At 40.3% G+C, this 19,340-nt stretch overlaps 1 protein-coding gene across 2 annotated transcripts in view; it reads left to right on the top strand.

Moving 5' to 3' along the window:
* Positions 1-1,967: 1,967 nt before the first annotated feature.
* Positions 1,968-19,340, top strand: part of LOC133845017 (angiopoietin-related protein 7-like) — a 45,573-nt gene continuing 28,200 nt past the window's right edge. The window contains exons 1-3 of one of the 2 annotated variants that reach the window (XM_062279336.1): positions 1,968-2,071; positions 2,141-3,354; positions 3,416-3,586. In XM_062279336.1, the coding sequence (XP_062135320.1) occupies positions 1,991-2,071; positions 2,141-3,354; positions 3,416-3,506 (1,386 nt within the window). In that variant the 5' untranslated portion in view covers positions 1,968-1,990 and the 3' untranslated portion in view covers positions 3,507-3,586. Of the gene's footprint in view, positions 2,072-2,140; positions 3,355-3,415; positions 3,587-19,340 lie in introns of those variants that run through there. The other variant, XM_062279337.1, reaches the window with a different exon arrangement.

Here is a 19,340-nt window from a genome sequence, read left to right as displayed (position 1 = left end):
AAAAGATTCTATAAATCTATGTACATATGTGATAATGCAGAATAACAAATGAACAAATCTGTCAAAGCTTAACAGTGTTCATGACGATTCAGAATATATATTGAATACATTTTGTCTGCTTGAAAATGTTTTCGTCTACACGTAGCGCACATTTCGCCGTCGAAAAATTTAGTTTTGTTTACTTTCAACATTTAAATAATTGGTGCAGGTCAGCGAATTATGATTTTGTTGAAGCGTTCTCCCACAAAGACGTCATTCTGACAATTGTTGCCAGGCTGCTCGGCAGTTTTGAGACAAAGGCCAGCATTGCGATGGTAAGCAACTGAGAGTGAAGAGAGAAACACGTGCAGGCATTATGTGTGAAAGTCATAGGAGCAATTATATATACTTATATATGTAGTTACTAGACACGTAGTCCCTTGATCTTAATTTGCATAATACTAATGGTATTCACTAGCTGACCTGGCAAACTCTGTTCCTTCTTAAAGGCTTCGAGCTTTTGTCTTTAGATTTAAATTAACTACTTATGTTGCTCTTTACTTAAGCACCTTATGATACACGATATTTTTTGTTTTCTTATCAGGCGCAAAAACAAACAACGCATTTGGTCTTCCGACCTCTGAACACGCCACATACTATATAATTGACCATGGGAAAACATGGATTTTCTAGATTCAAACCAAAAACTTTCAAAGATTGACCTTGTGATTTGTTGATGGTCTTGCTGCAAATGCAGGACGGATCGGAAATTAAAGTCTCTTAAATCGGATGGGATCATTGGGATCCTCGGAATGAGAACTTCATCACCTTTGAATTTTCCATTCAGTATCGTCGCGTAAATTACATTGTTAATCAATTTTCTAAAGCCAACCATAATAAAGTAATACTTTTTAAATAGGTGTTGAATTAGTTTAAGATGCAAACTCAATTCGAAAATATAACAATTTTGGCACATTTTCTTCAGCTGAACAGACTTCGAGCTTCTTTTGATAATGACATCCCACTGTAAAAAGCCGAATTGCCGAAAAATAAAGCGTCCAATGTCAGAGTCATGCTGATCTGACATCATGACATACATACATACATATACATATTTCAAAAGCACACAAAGTGAAAACAGACTTAAAAAACACTTCACCATTTAGAATAATGTTTGATAATAACGATTGCAAAGTCAGGTTGTTCTTACTTGTGAATTACATTTCTCAATTCAAGACTCAATTTGCATATATTAAATATAAATTTAACTCAAGATCAGCCATTTTACTGCATTGAATGAAGTTAGGATTAAATCCAACAAAAAGTAAATTTTTTGTTGTGTTTTATATAATATGAATTAAAACATATAAAAGAAGCTTGAGAATGTCGCCTCATCAATTGGAACGCATCTGCGTCAGCATTGCGCAGATACACCAGAGAATCGCTCTCACTGATTGAAAACGGTGACATAGAAGACAGACAGAGAAAGACAAAGAGAGAGAGAGAGACACAAAGAGAGATTGAGAGCGAGAGAGAGAAAGAAAGAGAGAGAGAGAAAGGCAAAGCAAGAGAGAGCGAGAGAGAGAGAGAGAGTGCTGATCATGATACTTTATGTCTATGTGAGATCATCAATATCTTGGCTCATTGATCCTGACTTCAATATAATGTCCCTATGATACATATGTTTATATATTACATTGCAATTTTACACTACACAGTTTTCTAATTTTAAGTATAATCAATTAATTACTCAATAACTGTCACCACTTCTAATTTCATTATCAAGAAGCCTCTCTTAGACATGCGTCAGAAATTTGACATTCTCTCGACATTGACACCATTGGCTATTGCATTCACTTCCGCTACGAACTTTTGAGCTGAACCTACATCCGTTGATCACGCGATAATTCTAAAATCATACTGCACTCAGAACCACATATATTCTCCGTCGATTTAAATTAAACTTTTAGTTTCAAATTCATCTTTTCCCTGAGCAGTCGAAACATTCAAAATGTGCAAAATAAAAATCAACTCAGTTCTTTTCTTGATAGTACTTGAAATATTTATGGTGACTACAACTGCCTTCGAAGAGGTGAGAACAATTACATAAAGCAGTGTAGTACAGTGCGTGCTAAGAATGTTTACATTTTCTTCTTATCAGACATGCAAATTCGACCGAAAAATGGAAGAGCAATGCCTCAATCACACCTATAAAACAGTGAAACCATTGCTTGATTATTTAAGGCAGGTTCTAAATGAGTTAAAAGAAAGTGAAATTGATAAAAATAAGTTTAATGAATTAAACTCGGATCTTATGGAAAAGTATCATGAAATTGTGAAAATTCATGAAAAATTCATGAAGGATGCAGCTCTATTAGACGAGTATAAAAACAAAGTACTTAAAGGGGAAGACGATTTGCAATTGAGTCAAAGTAAAGTTGAGAAATTAGAATCTGAGATTAATTCGCAACAAAATATTATTGTGACATTAAAAGGAGAATTAGCTGATAATTCCACCAACTTAGAAAATTGCCAACTTAAATTTCAAAATCTTAATTCTAGTTTAATTGAAAAAGATGAAAAAATTAAGAGATTTAGTGAGAATATTCAAAATAATACTGAATATCAGAAAACACTTGAGTTGAAATTAGAGAAGAGTAAAACTAAATTAATAAAGCAAGATAAAGATATTCAGATATACCAATTTGAAATTGATACATTAAATCGGACATCAGAGAATATCAGAGAACAGCAGAAAAAAATTCAATTGGAATTAAATGAAAGTGAAACTAAGCTAATAGATAAAGTAAAAGAAAATCAGTTATGTCAATCTGAAATTGATATATTGAATAAGACTTTACTCAATACTCTTGTCCCATCAAGTTGCTCTCCTTTTGGAGATTCAGATGTTCATCCACTCAATGTTTCTGGGATAGGTTTCTTCGATGTTTTATGTGATAGTCAGATAGCTGGACCTGGATGGATTGTAATACAACAGCGAGTTGGGGGAGATGAGGATTTCAATAGGGATTGGGCAACGTATCGCAAAGGTTTCGGTTCTTATAAGAGTGATTTCTTCCTGGGACTCGAGAAAATACATCGTATCACGAGCTTGCAGCGTTTCGAACTTTATATACATTTGGTTGCTGTGAATGGAAGTGTCTTTTACGCTGGTTATGACGACTTCAAAATATCTGATGAAGACAATGGATACGCACTGAGTTTGGGTAAATTTAGCGAAACTATTATTATAGATTCGATGAGATACAGCGAAAATATGAAATTTTCAACATTCGATCGCGACAACGATTTTGGCGGTGGCAATTGTGCGGATTTTTACAAAAGTGGCTGGTGGTACAACGCTTGTCAGCATTGGTAAGCATTACAATTTTTCCCTTTTGATGAAATATACTAAATTATTCTTTTTTTTATGCAGTAACTTAAATCAACCAAATATGATTTACCCATTGTTTTACATGAAAGAAGCTAAGATGCTAATTCGTCCCAAAGAAGCGATGAAGAAGTGATAAACTGATGTTATAATTTGCTTTTTAATTAATCTACAATTAACTATTTAAAGTACTGCTTTTTTAATTAAACTGTAAATAAATAGATTCATCTGCTGCTGGTTAAATAATATACAACAATTAACATAAAAATAAATAAATAATATTAAATATATTTCATGTTAAGCAAGCCATCCACAGGCGAGCATGTTTGCGAATATGCTCGCCAACTTGTATTTCATTTGCCCACCAACTAGGGCCAACATGTTCGCGAACATCATTTGTCGCAAATTTTCAAGCAGTCAACATGTCAACGGATAACGACATATATGAAAAACTGTTAAATTTAGTAATGGCCAAAGTTATGAAGACCTGAAATTCTTAACAGGAATTTTCTCCCCAGAGTCTTGGGCGCATAATAATTGATCAACCGCTTGCTGCTGGTTTATGTTCGCCTGGTATTTCAAATATTGATTCGGCAGAGCGGACAGAATTGAAAGTTCCAACCCACCAGATTTGATTTGGCACTTTTAAGACTTTCGTGGCGGTTGCAAGAAGCCAACACCAGCAACAACAGCAACTATAACATCAATAATTACAACACAACTATTAATTATGTTAGACATAACGGACATTAAACATTGCGGACATAGCGGACATTGCGGACATGGCGGACATGGCGGACATTGCGGACATGGCGGACATGGCGGACATTGCGGACATGGCGGACATGGCGGACATGGCGGACATGGCGGACATGGCGGACATGGCGGACATTGCGGACATAGCGGACATGGCGGACATGGCGGACATGGCGGACATGGCGGACATGGCGGACATGGCGGACATTGCGGACATAGCGGACATGGCGGACATGGCGGACATTGCGGACATGGCGGACATGGCGGACATTGCGGACATGGCGGACATGGCGGACATGGCGGACATGGCGGACATGGCGGACATTGCGGACATGGCGGACATTGCGGACATAGCGGACATGGCGGACATGGCGGACATGGCGGACATGGCGGACATGGCGGACATTGCGGACATGGCGGACATGGCGGACATGGCGGACATTGCGGACATGGCGGACATGGCGGACATGGCGGACATGGCGGACATTGCGGACATAGGCGAGCATGTTTGTATGTATGCTCGCCAACTTGTATTTCATTTGCCCACCAACTAGGGCCAAAATGTTCGCGAACATCATTTGTCGCAAATTTTCAAGCAGTCAACATGTCAACGGATAACGACATATATGAAAAACTGCTAAATTAAGTAATGGCCAAAGTTATGATGACGATGGCGAACATGTTCGTGCAAACACAGACAAAATAGAATAATTTAATCTCATGCGAACATTTTGACGAACACGAAATTTGACGACGAACGCTACCATCCACGAGAAAAATTTCGTCGAGCACAACATATTCGCGAACATGCTCGCCCGTGGATGGCCTGCTTTACCTGCAAAATATGCATCATCTGCACCAATGCGACGGTAAGGAATATAATCGCTCTCACCGACAAAAAAGAGATAGACAGAGAGAGGCAGAGAGAGAGAGAGAGAGAGAGAGAGAGAGAGAGAGAGAGTAGTGAGGGTGTATGGTAAGTCCATGTTACATCATTAGATTTCTTGATCCATTGATGCTGCCTTAGATTTAATGTCAATGTGATGTAAATTCTGTTTAGTTGTCCTCTCGAATAATACAGGCAAATAATTCAGGAAGAGAAGTACTAAGTGAATAATACAGGATAAAGGCAATCAGCTATTTCGAGATGAAAGATAGATTTCTAATCATCCTGAATATATTGTTTCAATGAAGCCATTGAAGTTACCTCTAAATTAGAGAGAGAGAAATAAGCATTTCCAAAGATGAAGACGATGTTCATCAGCTGAGAAAAGAGTACTGATGGCGGACATGGCGGACATGGCGGACATGGCGGACATGGCGGACATTGCGGACATAGCGGACATGGCGGACATGGCGGACATTACGGACATGGCGGACATGGCGGACATGGCGGACATGGCGGACATGGCGGACATAGCGGACATTGCGGACATTGCGGACATTGCGGACATTGCGGACATAGCGGACATGGCGGACATTGCGGACATTGCGGACATAGCGGACATGGCGGACATGGCGGACATGGCGGACATGGCGGACATTGCGGACATAGCGGACATTGCGGACATTGCGGACATAGCGGACATGGCGGACATGGCGGACATGGCGGACATTGCGGACATGGCGGACATGGCGGACATTGCGGACATAGCGGACATGGCGGACATTGCGGACATTGCGGACATAGCGGACATGGCGGACATTGCGGACATGGCGGACATGGCGGACATGACGGACATGGCGGACATTGCGGACATGGCGGACATTGCGGACATAGAGGACATGGCGGACATTGCGGACATAGCGGACATTGCGGACATTGCGGACATTGCGGACATGGCGGACATTGCGGACATGGCGGACATGGCGGACATGGCGGACATTGCGGACATAGCGGACATGGCGGACATGGCGGACATGGCGGACATTGCGGACATGGCGGACATGGCGGACATGGCGGACATGGCGGACATTGCGGACATAGCGGACATGGCGGACATTGCGGACATTGCGGACATAGAGGACATGGCGGACATTGCGGACATAGCGGACATAGCGGACATGGCGGACATGGCGGACATGGCGGACATTGCGGACATGGCGGACATTGCGGACATAGCGGACATGGCGGACATGGCGGACATGGTGGACATGGCGGACATGGCGGACATTGCGGACATGGCGGACATGGCGGACATGGCGGACATGGCGGACATTGCGGACATAGCGGACATGGCGGACATGGCGGACATTGCGGACATAGGCGAGCATGTTTGTATGTATGCTCGCCAACTTGTATTTCATTTGCCCACCAACTAGGGCCAAAATGTTCGCGAACATCATTTGTCGCAAATTTTCAAGCAGTCAACATGTCAACGGATAACGACATATATGAAAAACTGCTAAATTAAGTAATGGCCAAAGTTATGATGACGATGGCGAACATGTTCGTGCAAACACAGACAAAATAGAATAATTTAATCTCATGCGAACATTTTGACGAACACGAAATTTGACGACGAACGCTACCATCCACGAGAAAAATTTCGTCGAGCACAACATATTCGCGAACATGCTCGCCCGTGGATGGCCTGCTTTACCTGCAAAATATGCATCATCTGCACCAATGCGACGGTAAGGAATATAATCGCTCTCACCGACAAAAAAGAGATAGACAGAGAGAGGCAGAGAGAGAGAGAGAGAGAAAGAGAGAGAGAGAGAGAGAGTAGTGAGGGTGTATGGTAAGTCCATGTTACATCATTAGATTTCTTGATCCATTGATGCTGCCTTAGATTTAATGTCAATGTGATGTAAATTCTGTTTAGTTGTCCTCTCGAATAATACAGGCAAATAATTCAGGAAGAGAAGTACTAAGTGAATAATACAGGATAAAGGCAATCAGCTATTTCGAGATGAAAGATAGATTTCTAATCATCCTGAATATATTGTTTCAATGAAGCCATTGAAGTTACCTCTAAATTAGAGAGAGAGAAATAAGCATTTCCAAAGATGAAGACGATGTTCATCAGCTGAGAAAAGAGTACTGATGGCGGACATGGCGGACATGGCGGACATGGCGGACATTGCGGACATGGCGGACATGGCGGACATAGCGGACATGGCGGACATGGCGGACATTGCGGACATGGCGGACATGGCGGACATGGCGGACATGGCGGACATGGCGGACATGGCGGACATGGCGGACATGGCGGACATGGCGGACATTGCGGACATAGCGGACATGGCGGACATTGCGGACATTGCGGACATAGCGGACATGGCGGACATGGCGGACATGGCGGACATTGCGGACATTGCGGACATAGCGGACATGGCGGACATTGCGGACATGGCGGACATGGCGGACATGGCGGACATTGCGGACATAGCGGACATGGCGGACATGGCGGACATGGCGGACATGGCGGACATTGCGGACATTGCGGACATGGCGGACATTGCGGACATGGCGGACATGGCGGACATGGCGGACATTGCGGACATAGCGGACATAGCGGACATGGCGGACATGGCGGACATGGCGGACATTGCGGACATGGCGGACATTGCGGACATGGCGGACATGGCGGACATTGCGGACATGGCGGACATGGCGGACATTGCGGACATAGCGGACATGGCGGACATGGCGGACATGGCGGACATGGCGGACATTGCGGACATAGCGGACATGGCGGACATGGCGGACATGGCGGACATTGCGGACATAGGCGAGCATGTTTGTATGTATGCTCGCCAACTTGTATTTCATTTGCCCACCAACTAGGGCCAAAATGTTCGCGAACATCATTTGTCGCAAATTTTCAAGCAGTCAACATGTCAACGGATAACGACATATATGAAAAACTGCTAAATTAAGTAATGGCCAAAGTTATGATGACGATGGCGAACATGTTCGTGCAAACACAGACAAAATAGAATAATTTAATCTCATGCGAACATTTTGACGAACACGAAATTTGACGACGAACGCTACCATCCACGAGAAAAATTTCGTCGAGCACAACATATTCGCGAACATGCTCGCCCGTGGATGGCCTGCTTTACCTGCAAAATATGCATCATCTGCACCAATGCGACGGTAAGGAATATAATCGCTCTCACCGACAAAAAAGAGATAGACAGAGAGAGGCAGAGAGAGAGAGAGAGAGAGAGAGAGAGAGAGAGAGAGAGTAGTGAGGGTGTATGGTAAGTCCATGTTACATCATTAGATTTCTTGATCCATTGATGCTGCCTTAGATTTAATGTCAATGTGATGTAAATTCTGTTTAGTTGTCCTCTCGAATAATACAGGCAAATAATTCAGGAAGAGAAGTACTAAGTGAATAATACAGGATAAAGGCAATCAGCTATTTCGAGATGAAAGATAGATTTCTAATCATCCTGAATATATTGTTTCAATGAAGCCATTGAAGTTACCTCTAAATTAGAGAGAGAAATAAGCATTTCCAAAGATGAAGACGATGTTCATCAGCTGAGAAAAGAGTACTGATGGCGGACATGGCGGACATGGCGGACATGGCGGACATGGCGGACATTGCGGACATAGCGGACATGGCGGACATGGCGGACATTACGGACATGGCGGACATGGCGGACATGGCGGACATGGCGGACATGGCGGACATGGCGGACATGGCGGACATGGCGGACATGGCGGACATGGCGGACATGGCGGACATTGCGGACATAGCGGACATGGCGGACATTACGGACATGGCGGACATGGCGGACATGGCGGACATGGCGGACATGGCGGACATGGCGGACATGGCGGACATGGCGGACATTGCGGACATAGCGGACATGGCGGACATGGCGGACATTGCGGACATAGAGGACATGGCGGACATTGCGGACATAGCGGACATTGCGGACATTGCGGACATTGCGGACATAGCGGACATGGCGGACATAGCGGACATTGCGGACATTGCGGACATAGCGGACATGGCGGACATGGCGGACATTGCGGACATAGGCGAGCATGTTTGTATGTATGCTCGCCAACTTGTATTTCATTTGCCCACCAACTAGGGCCAAAATGTTCGCGAACATCATTTGTCGCAAATTTTCAAGCAGTCAACATGTCAACGGATAACGACATATATGAAAAACTGCTAAATTAAGTAATGGCCAAAGTTATGATGACGATGGCGAACATGTTCGTGCAAACACAGACAAAATAGAATAATTTAATCTCATGCGAACATTTTGACGAACACGAAATTTGACGACGAACGCTACCATCCACGAGAAAAATTTCGTCGAGCACAACATATTCGCGAACATGCTCGCCCGTGGATGGCCTGCTTTACCTGCAAAATATGCATCATCTGCACCAATGCGACGGTAAGGAATATAATCGCTCTCACCGACAAAAAAGAGATAGACAGAGAGAGGCAGAGAGAGAGAGAGAGAGAGAGAGAGAGAGAGAGAGAGAGTAGTGAGGGTGTATGGTAAGTCCATGTTACATCATTAGATTTCTTGATCCATTGATGCTGCCTTAGATTTAATGTCAATGTGATGTAAATTCTGTTTAGTTGTCCTCTCGAATAATACAGGCAAATAATTCAGGAAGAGAAGTACTAAGTGAATAATACAGGATAAAGGCAATCAGCTATTTCGAGATGAAAGATAGATTTCTAATCATCCTGAATATATTGTTTCAATGAAGCCATTGAAGTTACCTCTAAATTAGAGAGAGAGAAATAAGCATTTCCAAAGATGAAGACGATGTTCATCAGCTGAGAAAAGAGTACTGATGGCGGACATGGCGGACATGGCGGACATGGCGGACATGGCGGACATTGCGGACATAGCGGACATGGCGGACATGGCGGACATTACGGACATGGCGGACATGGCGGACATGGCGGACATGGCGGACATGGCGGACATGGCGGACATTGCGGACATAGCGGACATGGCGGACATGGCGGACATTGCGGACATGGCGGACATGGCGGACATGGCGGACATGGCGGACATGGCGGACATGGCGGACATTGCGGACATAGAGGACATGGCGGACATGGCGGACATGGCGGACATGGCGGACATGGCGGACATTGCGGACATAGCGGACATGGCGGACATTACGGACATGGCGGACATGGCGGACATGGCGGACATGGCGGACATGGCGGACATGGCGGACATGGCGGACATGGCGGACATGGCGGACATGGCGGACATTGCGGACATGGCGGACATTGCGGACATAGCGGACATGGCGGACATGGCGGACATTGCGGACATAGAGGACATGGCGGACATTGCGGACATAGCGGACATTGCGGACATTGCGGACATTGCGGACATAGCGGACATGGCGGACATAGCGGACATTGCGGACATTGCGGACATAGCGGACATGGCGGACATGGCGGACATTGCGGACATAGGCGAGCATGTTTGTATGTATGCTCGCCAACTTGTATTTCATTTGCCCACCAACTAGGGCCAAAATGTTCGCGAACATCATTTGTCGCAAATTTTCAAGCAGTCAACATGTCAACGGATAACGACATATATGAAAAACTGCTAAATTAAGTAATGGCCAAAGTTATGATGACGATGGCGAACATGTTCGTGCAAACACAGACAAAATAGAATAATTTTAATCTCATGCGAACATTTTGACGAACACGAAATTTGACGACGAACGCTACCATCCACGAGAAAAATTTCGTCGAGCACAACATATTCGCGAACATGCTCGCCCGTGGATGGCCTGCTTTACCTGCAAAATATGCATCATCTGCACCAATGCGACGGTAAGGAATATAATCGCTCTCACCGACAAAAAAGAGATAGACAGAGAGAGGCAGAGAGAGAGAGAGAGAGAGAGAGAGAGAGAGAGAGAGAGTAGTGAGGGTGTATGGTAAGTCCATGTTACATCATTAGATTTCTTGATCCATTGATGCTGCCTTAGATGTAATGTCAATGTGATGTAAATTCTGTTTAGTTGTCCTCTCGAATAATACAGGCAAATAATTCAGGAAGAGAAGTACTAAGTGAATAATACAGGATAAAGGCAATCAGCTATTTCGAGATGAAAGATAGATTTCTAATCATCCTGAATATATTGTTTCAATGAAGCCATTGAAGTTACCTCTAAATTAGAGAGAGAGAAATAAGCATTTCCAAAGATGAAGACGATGTTCATCAGCTGAGAAAAGAGTACTGATGGCGGACATGGCGGACATGGCGGACATGGCGGACATGGCGGACATGGCGGACATGGCGGACATGGCGGACATTGCGGACATAGCGGACATTGCGGACATTGCGGACATAGCGGACATGGCGGACATGGCGGACATGGCGGACATGGCGGACATGGCGGACATGGCGGACATGGCGGACATGGCGGACATTGCGGACATAGAGGACATGGCGGACATTGCGGACATAGCGGACATTGCGGACATTGCGGACATTGCGGACATAGCGGACATGGCGGACATGGCGGACATGGCGGACATTGCGGACATAGCGGACATAGCGGACATGGCGGACATGGCGGACATGGCGGACATTGCGGACATGGCGGACATTGCGGACATAGCGGACATGGCGGACATGGCGGACATGGCGGACATGGCGGACATGGCGGACATTGCGGACATGGCGGACATGGCGGACATGGCGGACATGGCGGACATTGCGGACATAGCGGACATGGCGGACATGGCGGACATGGCGGACATTGCGGACATAGCGGACATTGCGGACATTGCGGACATAGCGGACATGGCGGACATGGCGGACATTGCGGACATAGGCGAGCATGTTTGTATGTATGCTCGCCAACTTGTATTTCATTTGCCCACCAACTAGGGCCAAAATGTTCGCGAACATCATTTGTCGCAAATTTTCAAGCAGTCAACATGTCAACGGATAACGACATATATGAAAAACTGCTAAATTAAGTAATGGCCAAAGTTATGATGACGATGGCGAACATGTTCGTGCAAACACAGACAAAATAGAATAATTTTAATCTCATGCGAACATTTTGACGAACACGAAATTTGACGACGAACGCTACCATCCACGAGAAAAATTTCGTCGAGCACAACATATTCGCGAACATGCTCGCCCGTGGATGGCCTGCTTTACCTGCAAAATATGCATCATCTGCACCAATGCGACGGTAAGGAATATAATCGCTCTCACCGACAAAAAAGAGATAGACAGAGAGAGGCAGAGAGAGAGAGAGAGAGAAGAGAGAGAGAGAGAGAGTAGTGAGGGTGTATGGTAAGTCCATGTTACATCATTAGATTTCTTGATCCATTGATGCTGCCTTAGATTTAATGTCAATGTGATGTAAATTCTGTTTAGTTGTCCTCTCGAATAATACAGGCAAATAATTCAGGAAGAGAAGTACTAAGTGAATAATACAGGATAAAGGCAATCAGCTATTTCGAGATGAAAGATAGATTTCTAATCATCCTGAATATATTGTTTCAATGAAGCCATTGAAGTTACCTCTAAATTAGAGAGAGAGAAATAAGCATTTCCAAAGATGAAGACGATGTTCATCAGCTGAGAAAAGAGTACTGATCACTGATCCGCTTAGAGTGATCATTGAGTGCTTAAATGCTTTTTTGATAGTCCATCGAATTGAGAGATATTTAGGTTGAAGGAGCCTCTTCAAGTTCGTGTATCTTATAATACTATTAAATGTTTTACTATACTATTATCGATAATTATTATTATTATTATTAGTATTATTATTTTCTTATTATCAGACATCTTAATTCAACCAACAAATCAAACAAAAGTGCGGCTCTTGTACTTATGAAATTGTGCAACCAATGCTCGACTATTTTCAACAAATAAAAAATGAGTTAGAACAAAGCAAATTAAGGGAAAAACAGATCAATGCATTAAATTCTAGGAAAGTATAATGAAACTTTAAAATTTCATAAAGAAGTCATGAAAAAGGCAATTTAATTGGATAGTATTTGAAAGATATGCAACAAAGAAAATGCTCTGCAACTATGTCAAGTTAAAGTTGATCAATTACAACCTAAGATTAAGTCACAAACAAAAGATATTCACAGTTTAAAAGATAATATATGTAATAGATAAATCCAATAATTTCATCGACTATGAGGTTCAATTAAAGAAATTAAATTCTAAACATAAAATTATTTCGAAATAAACAAAGATAAAGAATGTGACACACGAAAATTTAGGTGCAATTAGAGAAGTCTTAAACGAAGATACTACAAAAAGGTAGTGTTACTAAGTTATGTTCAGTAGAATTTAATAAGACATTCAATGAGACAACTCCCATTAATATTTCATCAAGTTGCTCTTCTTGCGGAGAACATATTGGTGTTTATAAGATCAAAAATTGTGGACTTGGTTTCTTAGATGATTTATCCTATGATCATTTTTAAGAATTCGGTTCTCCGAATAGCGATTTCTGCCTTGAATTGGATAAAATTTATCTCGAACTTTACATTCATATGGTATTATCAGATAACTCAACAAGTACTCGTCACAAGTCTGAAGGCCGCTCTTTTCCTTATCAACTGAGCAAATATGTACAGCAACGGAATTACAAATTGCACCACTTTTGAAAATTCGAAATATTTCTATAAAATACGGATTAATAAGAAAACCCAACTTAACTTTAATTTCATAAAAGAAAAATGTAAATAAAAAAAAAACAATAAATATTACTTAAACACACATAAAAATAAAAAGAATAAAAAAATAATTAAAATTTGTTCTATTTTTAGTTTTAGATCTGTATTTCACATCAGTAGAAATCGAAGTCAAAGCTCTTTTTTCTTCTACCGATTCATCGTTATTTAGACTATAAATAGCTACGAAAAATGTACTCAGTAGTAATAGTAGTAAACATTAATCAAAGCATAACATTTGAATGACCCTAACTAGGATGATATGCATCTTATAATCAGAGAATATCAGAGAGCACCGGAGACAAATTGAATTGGAATTAAAAGAGTGAGAAACTAAGCTAAGAGATAAAGTGAAAGAAAATCAGCTATGTCGAGATTCCAAATTGCTATTTTAGATGGAATATCCATAATAATTGATTTTTGTTTTTTTTTTATGCAGTAATTTAAATGCACCATATGGACTCAATCTAAATTGGTGGGTGGAAAATAAAATCGAAACTAAAGAAGCTGAGATGCTTATTGGTGCACCACGAATTTGCTGTCTTACGAGTAACAATTTGCGATTAACTAAGAAAAGCGAGTTATTTTAGAAAGACGTACTGAAAGAGATCAGTTTTATTTTATCTAATATTTGGTTTACAAATTCAATTTGTATAGTATTAGTAAGTCTTACATCTTTAGACTAATACTCCACTTGACCATTTTAAAGTAATTTTTGTTGTAAACTTTATACATATTACCACTCTCCGAACAGACTTACGATTATCCTGAAGATATAATATCAATGTACACATTTAATTGTGTTTTTCTTTTACTCCTTTCTTATATTTAATCAAAATTAAATATGAATATTGTTGACTTCAATTCCATGACGCAATCACACTAATATATAAATTGAAAATAACATTTGTAGCTCAGCAGCAATAACTGCAAGTTTGCTAAATATTCTTTAAAGTTTCTTATCAATTTGCGGGCCACAATGCAGGTGGAGGGTGGAAAAGAGACAGATACAGTGCGGTGTCCCCTTGAATCTGGTGAAGAGATAAAATAGCAAAAAAGGGGGAACAACTTGTTTGCCCAAGCCTCAACGTAAAGTGTAATGTGCGGCGCTTTTCATCATCTTTTATATAGTATTTTTTCTTTTTGCCTTTTATACATTTCCTTTTTGGAGAGGGAGGATTGTATTGCAAAATTTGAGACGCATGAATAGTCAGTTAGATCGCCCTGGAGGTCTACTCTACTCTCTGTCTCTCGAGTCAAGTCGAGTTTATCTGCCAGATACATTTGGGTGGTGGACTAAGCGTGTGAGGCAGAGAGAGAAGGAGAGAGGGAGAGAGACAGAGACAGAGAATATTCGCAGGCAGATGTTTTTTGCACAGCCAAAAGTTACTTTGGCATACACTAACCGAAGACATCGAGCAAAGTAATGTAACTCTTAAATATTCTATAATCAACAAATAAACTCTAAGATGACATTTTATATTTTATTGTATTACATTTATATAATATGTAGATATTTTTCGTAATGCGGATTTTTGTTGATAAGAATAAAGAATAATAAATAAATGGAAATTTATTGAGATAAAAACATTTAGAATAAATTATTTGGAAACACGTTTGAATCTTTTTGGAAACGAGAACAAATCAAGTGAAGCAGAGCATTCAGCAGTCGTTGTGTTAATGGTGCTCAAGTGTCAGCAGGCATTAACTTTGACGTTATTCAGAAACAAAACAACGTGAACGTGAGTAACAGCAATAACAAAAACAACAACAACAACATTAACAACAATGTGAATAAGCAAGTGTTGCGGAAATGATTTGACGTCGACTGCAAGCGAAGAAGAAGAAGAAGAAGGATCCATATCCTAGCAGAGTCTTTTTCCCTAGCATGAACACAGAGTGGATAGTCTTGGAGCAGAGTTGAGGGTTCGTGGCACACGTTTTGGTTGCATGATTGAAAAAGTGTTTTGCTATAAATTCAACTTTTCTATTATCTTTATCTTATGAGAAACACGCGCTGTGACGCTTTTGTGGCAAAAAGTAGCTGCAACTGGCAAAAAGGGGCAGGCGGTGGGATTGGCTGAAAACAAGGCAGCTGGCAACACTGCATTTTGTTGGCTGATGCTGGAGCTCGAGTTGAATGTGCTGCCTGCTTTCATAATTGCTTCCTCTTACCGCCGTGGCAGGAAACACGTTGAATGCTCGCCGCCGGAGCCGAGAGTGCGGCAAGCAGTCGGTATCAAAGCACACTTGAGGGTGCCACAACCTTTGAAGATGCAGCTGCACCTCGAATATAACCTGTATACCTTGCAGTTGCCTTATGAGATAGTGATTGAACTATGCACACAAGGTGGACAAAGTTATCGGATTTACTCGCAAATATAATATTTATGTATTTATTAAATAAACAACCTATTATAAAGTAAATTCTATAATTAATCTATTTAAATAACATGAATTGCAAAACACATTTTGTGCTGATTGTGTATATATTTTATTTTCTGAAGTGTTTAAGAGGGTGTAATTGTAGTTTATAAAATCAATCGAGCCTCATTACTATCTTCAGTTTGTAAAACAAAATACATTCGTTTGAAAAATTGTGTTCTTTAAAAACAAATTCTAAAAACTAAGAACATTAGTCTAAAAAATGTCAAATATTCAAAACATAAAAATTTTTTCCTCTTCTTAATAAGAACTCGGTCTCAGTCAAACTTCTTAAAATTTAACATATGCTTCATCTTCTTAGCAAATTTTGTAGACCAACAAAAAAGTACTAACAAAAAATCTTGATTATATTCATTAAAAAATTACAAATTAAATGAAATAAACATGTCACCATGTGGTTGTAGCTTTCAGACAAAATATGCTTAGATGCTACTTATATAGATTTGACTTTTTTCGACATGGGCTTGCTTTAGATATTATCTATTTTCGATGACAACAATAAGCTATATTCTTAATGATTTCTGAACCAATTAGAAAGGAATCCCTAATGTTCTTCGTTCTGCAGCTCGTCTTTGGGACTCTGCTTGTGAGCTGCAATCAAGTACTGGAAAAAAACGCTCTTATCAAAGATGTGAAACTATCGCGATTACTGAACTTTCTTTCTTTTTCAAATGTAAAACTTCAGTGGATTCATTGATGCTTAGATACTTGGTTCCTGGGATGTAAATTCTGAAAAGTTCTCGATTCTAAAAATATAGTATAATTTCTCACTACAGTACTTCACGTATTAGCTGCAAGTATTGTCATTTTTATACACGTTACCCATAGGGTAGAAGGGTATTATAACATTCTGCCGGCAGGGAATGTATGTAACAGGTAGAAGGAGGCATCTTCGACCCCATAAAGTATATGTAATATATTCTTGATCAGCGTCGACAGCTGAGATGATATAGCCATGTCCGTCTGATCGCCTACTGCAAACGTGTCTCAGGTTCTTTGGCTAACTATCTGGTATATTTTGTACTCTATCACAGATTTTTATGTAGTATTTTATGAATATACCATATATATATATGAATATTCAATATCTGTGTGGTATATTTGTAAAATATGTTATTTGTGAAAATGGGTAGCGGGTATCTCACAGTCGAGCACTCTCGACTTGTTAATTTTGCAGCTAAAGTCATATATTTAGACAAAAACTTATTGAAAAGGTTCGATGAATCTGTGTATGTGGTAATGCAGAATAACAAATGAACAAATCTGCCAAAATGTAACTGTGTTGATGACGATTTAGAATATATATTGAATATATTTTGTGTGCTCGAAAATGTCTTCGTCTGTGCGTAGCGCACATTTAGCCGTCGAAAAATATTTTGTTTATTTTCAACATAATTGGTGAATGTCAGCGAATTATGTTTTTGCTGAAGTGTTCTCCCAAAAATACGTCATTCTGACAATTGTTGCCAAGCTGCTTGGCAGTTTAGCGACAAAGGCCAGCAATGCGATGATAAGCAACTGAGAGTGAAGAGAGAAACACGTGCAGGCATGATGCGTGAAAGACATAGGGGCAATTATATATATACACTTACTGGACAAATAGTTTGAAACAAATCGAAAATGAACAATCTTGTCGAGATTGCTCGACTACAAGATACCCAGCCCCTAAGTTTGAAAGTTTATTTAATGAAAATCTTTATTGGCAAAATACTAATAGTATTTATTTATATGTTCAAAATTGTATGCAACAGAACACAAAAGCCAATCATAATAAAGTTAAACCATTTAAATAAGTATTGAATAACTTTAAGATGCAAGCTCAATTCGAAAATTAAATCATTTTGTCACATTATCTTCAACCGAACAGACTTTGAGCTTCTTTTGATGATGATACTCCACTCTAAAAACTTACACTGGATCTCAGAGACTATAAGCGATAGAGCTATAATTTTTCGACAGCATTTGTTATGTTTGCACGCAGATCAAGTTTGTTTCAAATTTTTGCCACGCCCCCTTCCGTTCCCGTAATTAAAAAAAAAACGAATAACATGCGTAATATTAATTCTAGAGCTGCGAATATTGGTATATAATAACAACTAGACTAGATGTAATTTCTGAAAATTTGGTTGCATCATTTTTTTAAAATTTGGCTTATTCGTGCTTTTTTTTTCAAAAATCTAGCTTATACGGGTGCTCAAAACCTGGCAACACTGTATGGTATTCTCAGGTGACTTAACCAAATTCATTACAAAGACTTACATATATCAGATGAATACAATGTTCAGAGGATCTTCTATATATCTGATGAATACAACAGTTTCGTAATGAACTTCAGTGCAAGAATGAGATATGATTGCGATGTGCTTAAACATCGATTGAGACAATGACATTTCTTCCGATAATTGCGCTTCTGATAGCAGTTCTGGCTGGTGGTTCAGGAGTTGTTTTTATTTGTAATTATTTTAAACTGTTAAATGCATATGTAGGCATATAATAAATTATTTTTGTTTCCATTCTTTTTAATAGTAACTTAAATCAAAGATTCTAGCGACAATCGGCAATTTACCACCTCAATGAAGTCAAGATACTTATTCGTCCGAAACTATGGACGAACAAATATTTTTAAATATTGTTTTGTGTTTTGTATATAAATAAAATATTTTTCTAATTTGTATACTCTTTGTTATTTAAAGTATAAAATCAATTTTAAATTTACTTATTAAATGTGGTGAGTTGGTATTAAATGCGATACTTCGATACATTTTTAATTGCAATAAAGTTGTTCATGTCTAATCTACCCATCGGAGCACAGTGTATGTCAGCATCTTCCGCCTCTCCCGATCGCTAGATTTAGCAGAATTATAGATAGAAGCGGTGCTCAACAGCGGTTGCTAAGCTGCAGAGAGAGATCAGCAGAGAGAGCCAGGAAATATTTTTGACTGCTCGCCACAAGTCTGACGTCATGAAGTCCGCTCTTTACCTTATTATATGAGCAAATATGTACAGCAGCGAAATTAAAAATTGCACCACTTTTGAATATTCGAAATATTTCTATAAAATACGGATTAATAAGAAAA

Source organism: Drosophila sulfurigaster, chromosome 3 (genome assembly GCF_023558435.1).
Source record: "Drosophila sulfurigaster albostrigata strain 15112-1811.04 chromosome 3, ASM2355843v2, whole genome shotgun sequence".
Lineage (NCBI taxonomy): Eukaryota > Metazoa > Arthropoda > Insecta > Diptera > Drosophilidae > Drosophila > Drosophila sulfurigaster.
Note: the sequence above shows the minus strand (reverse complement) of the source record. Positions and strands in the feature narration are given on the sequence as shown.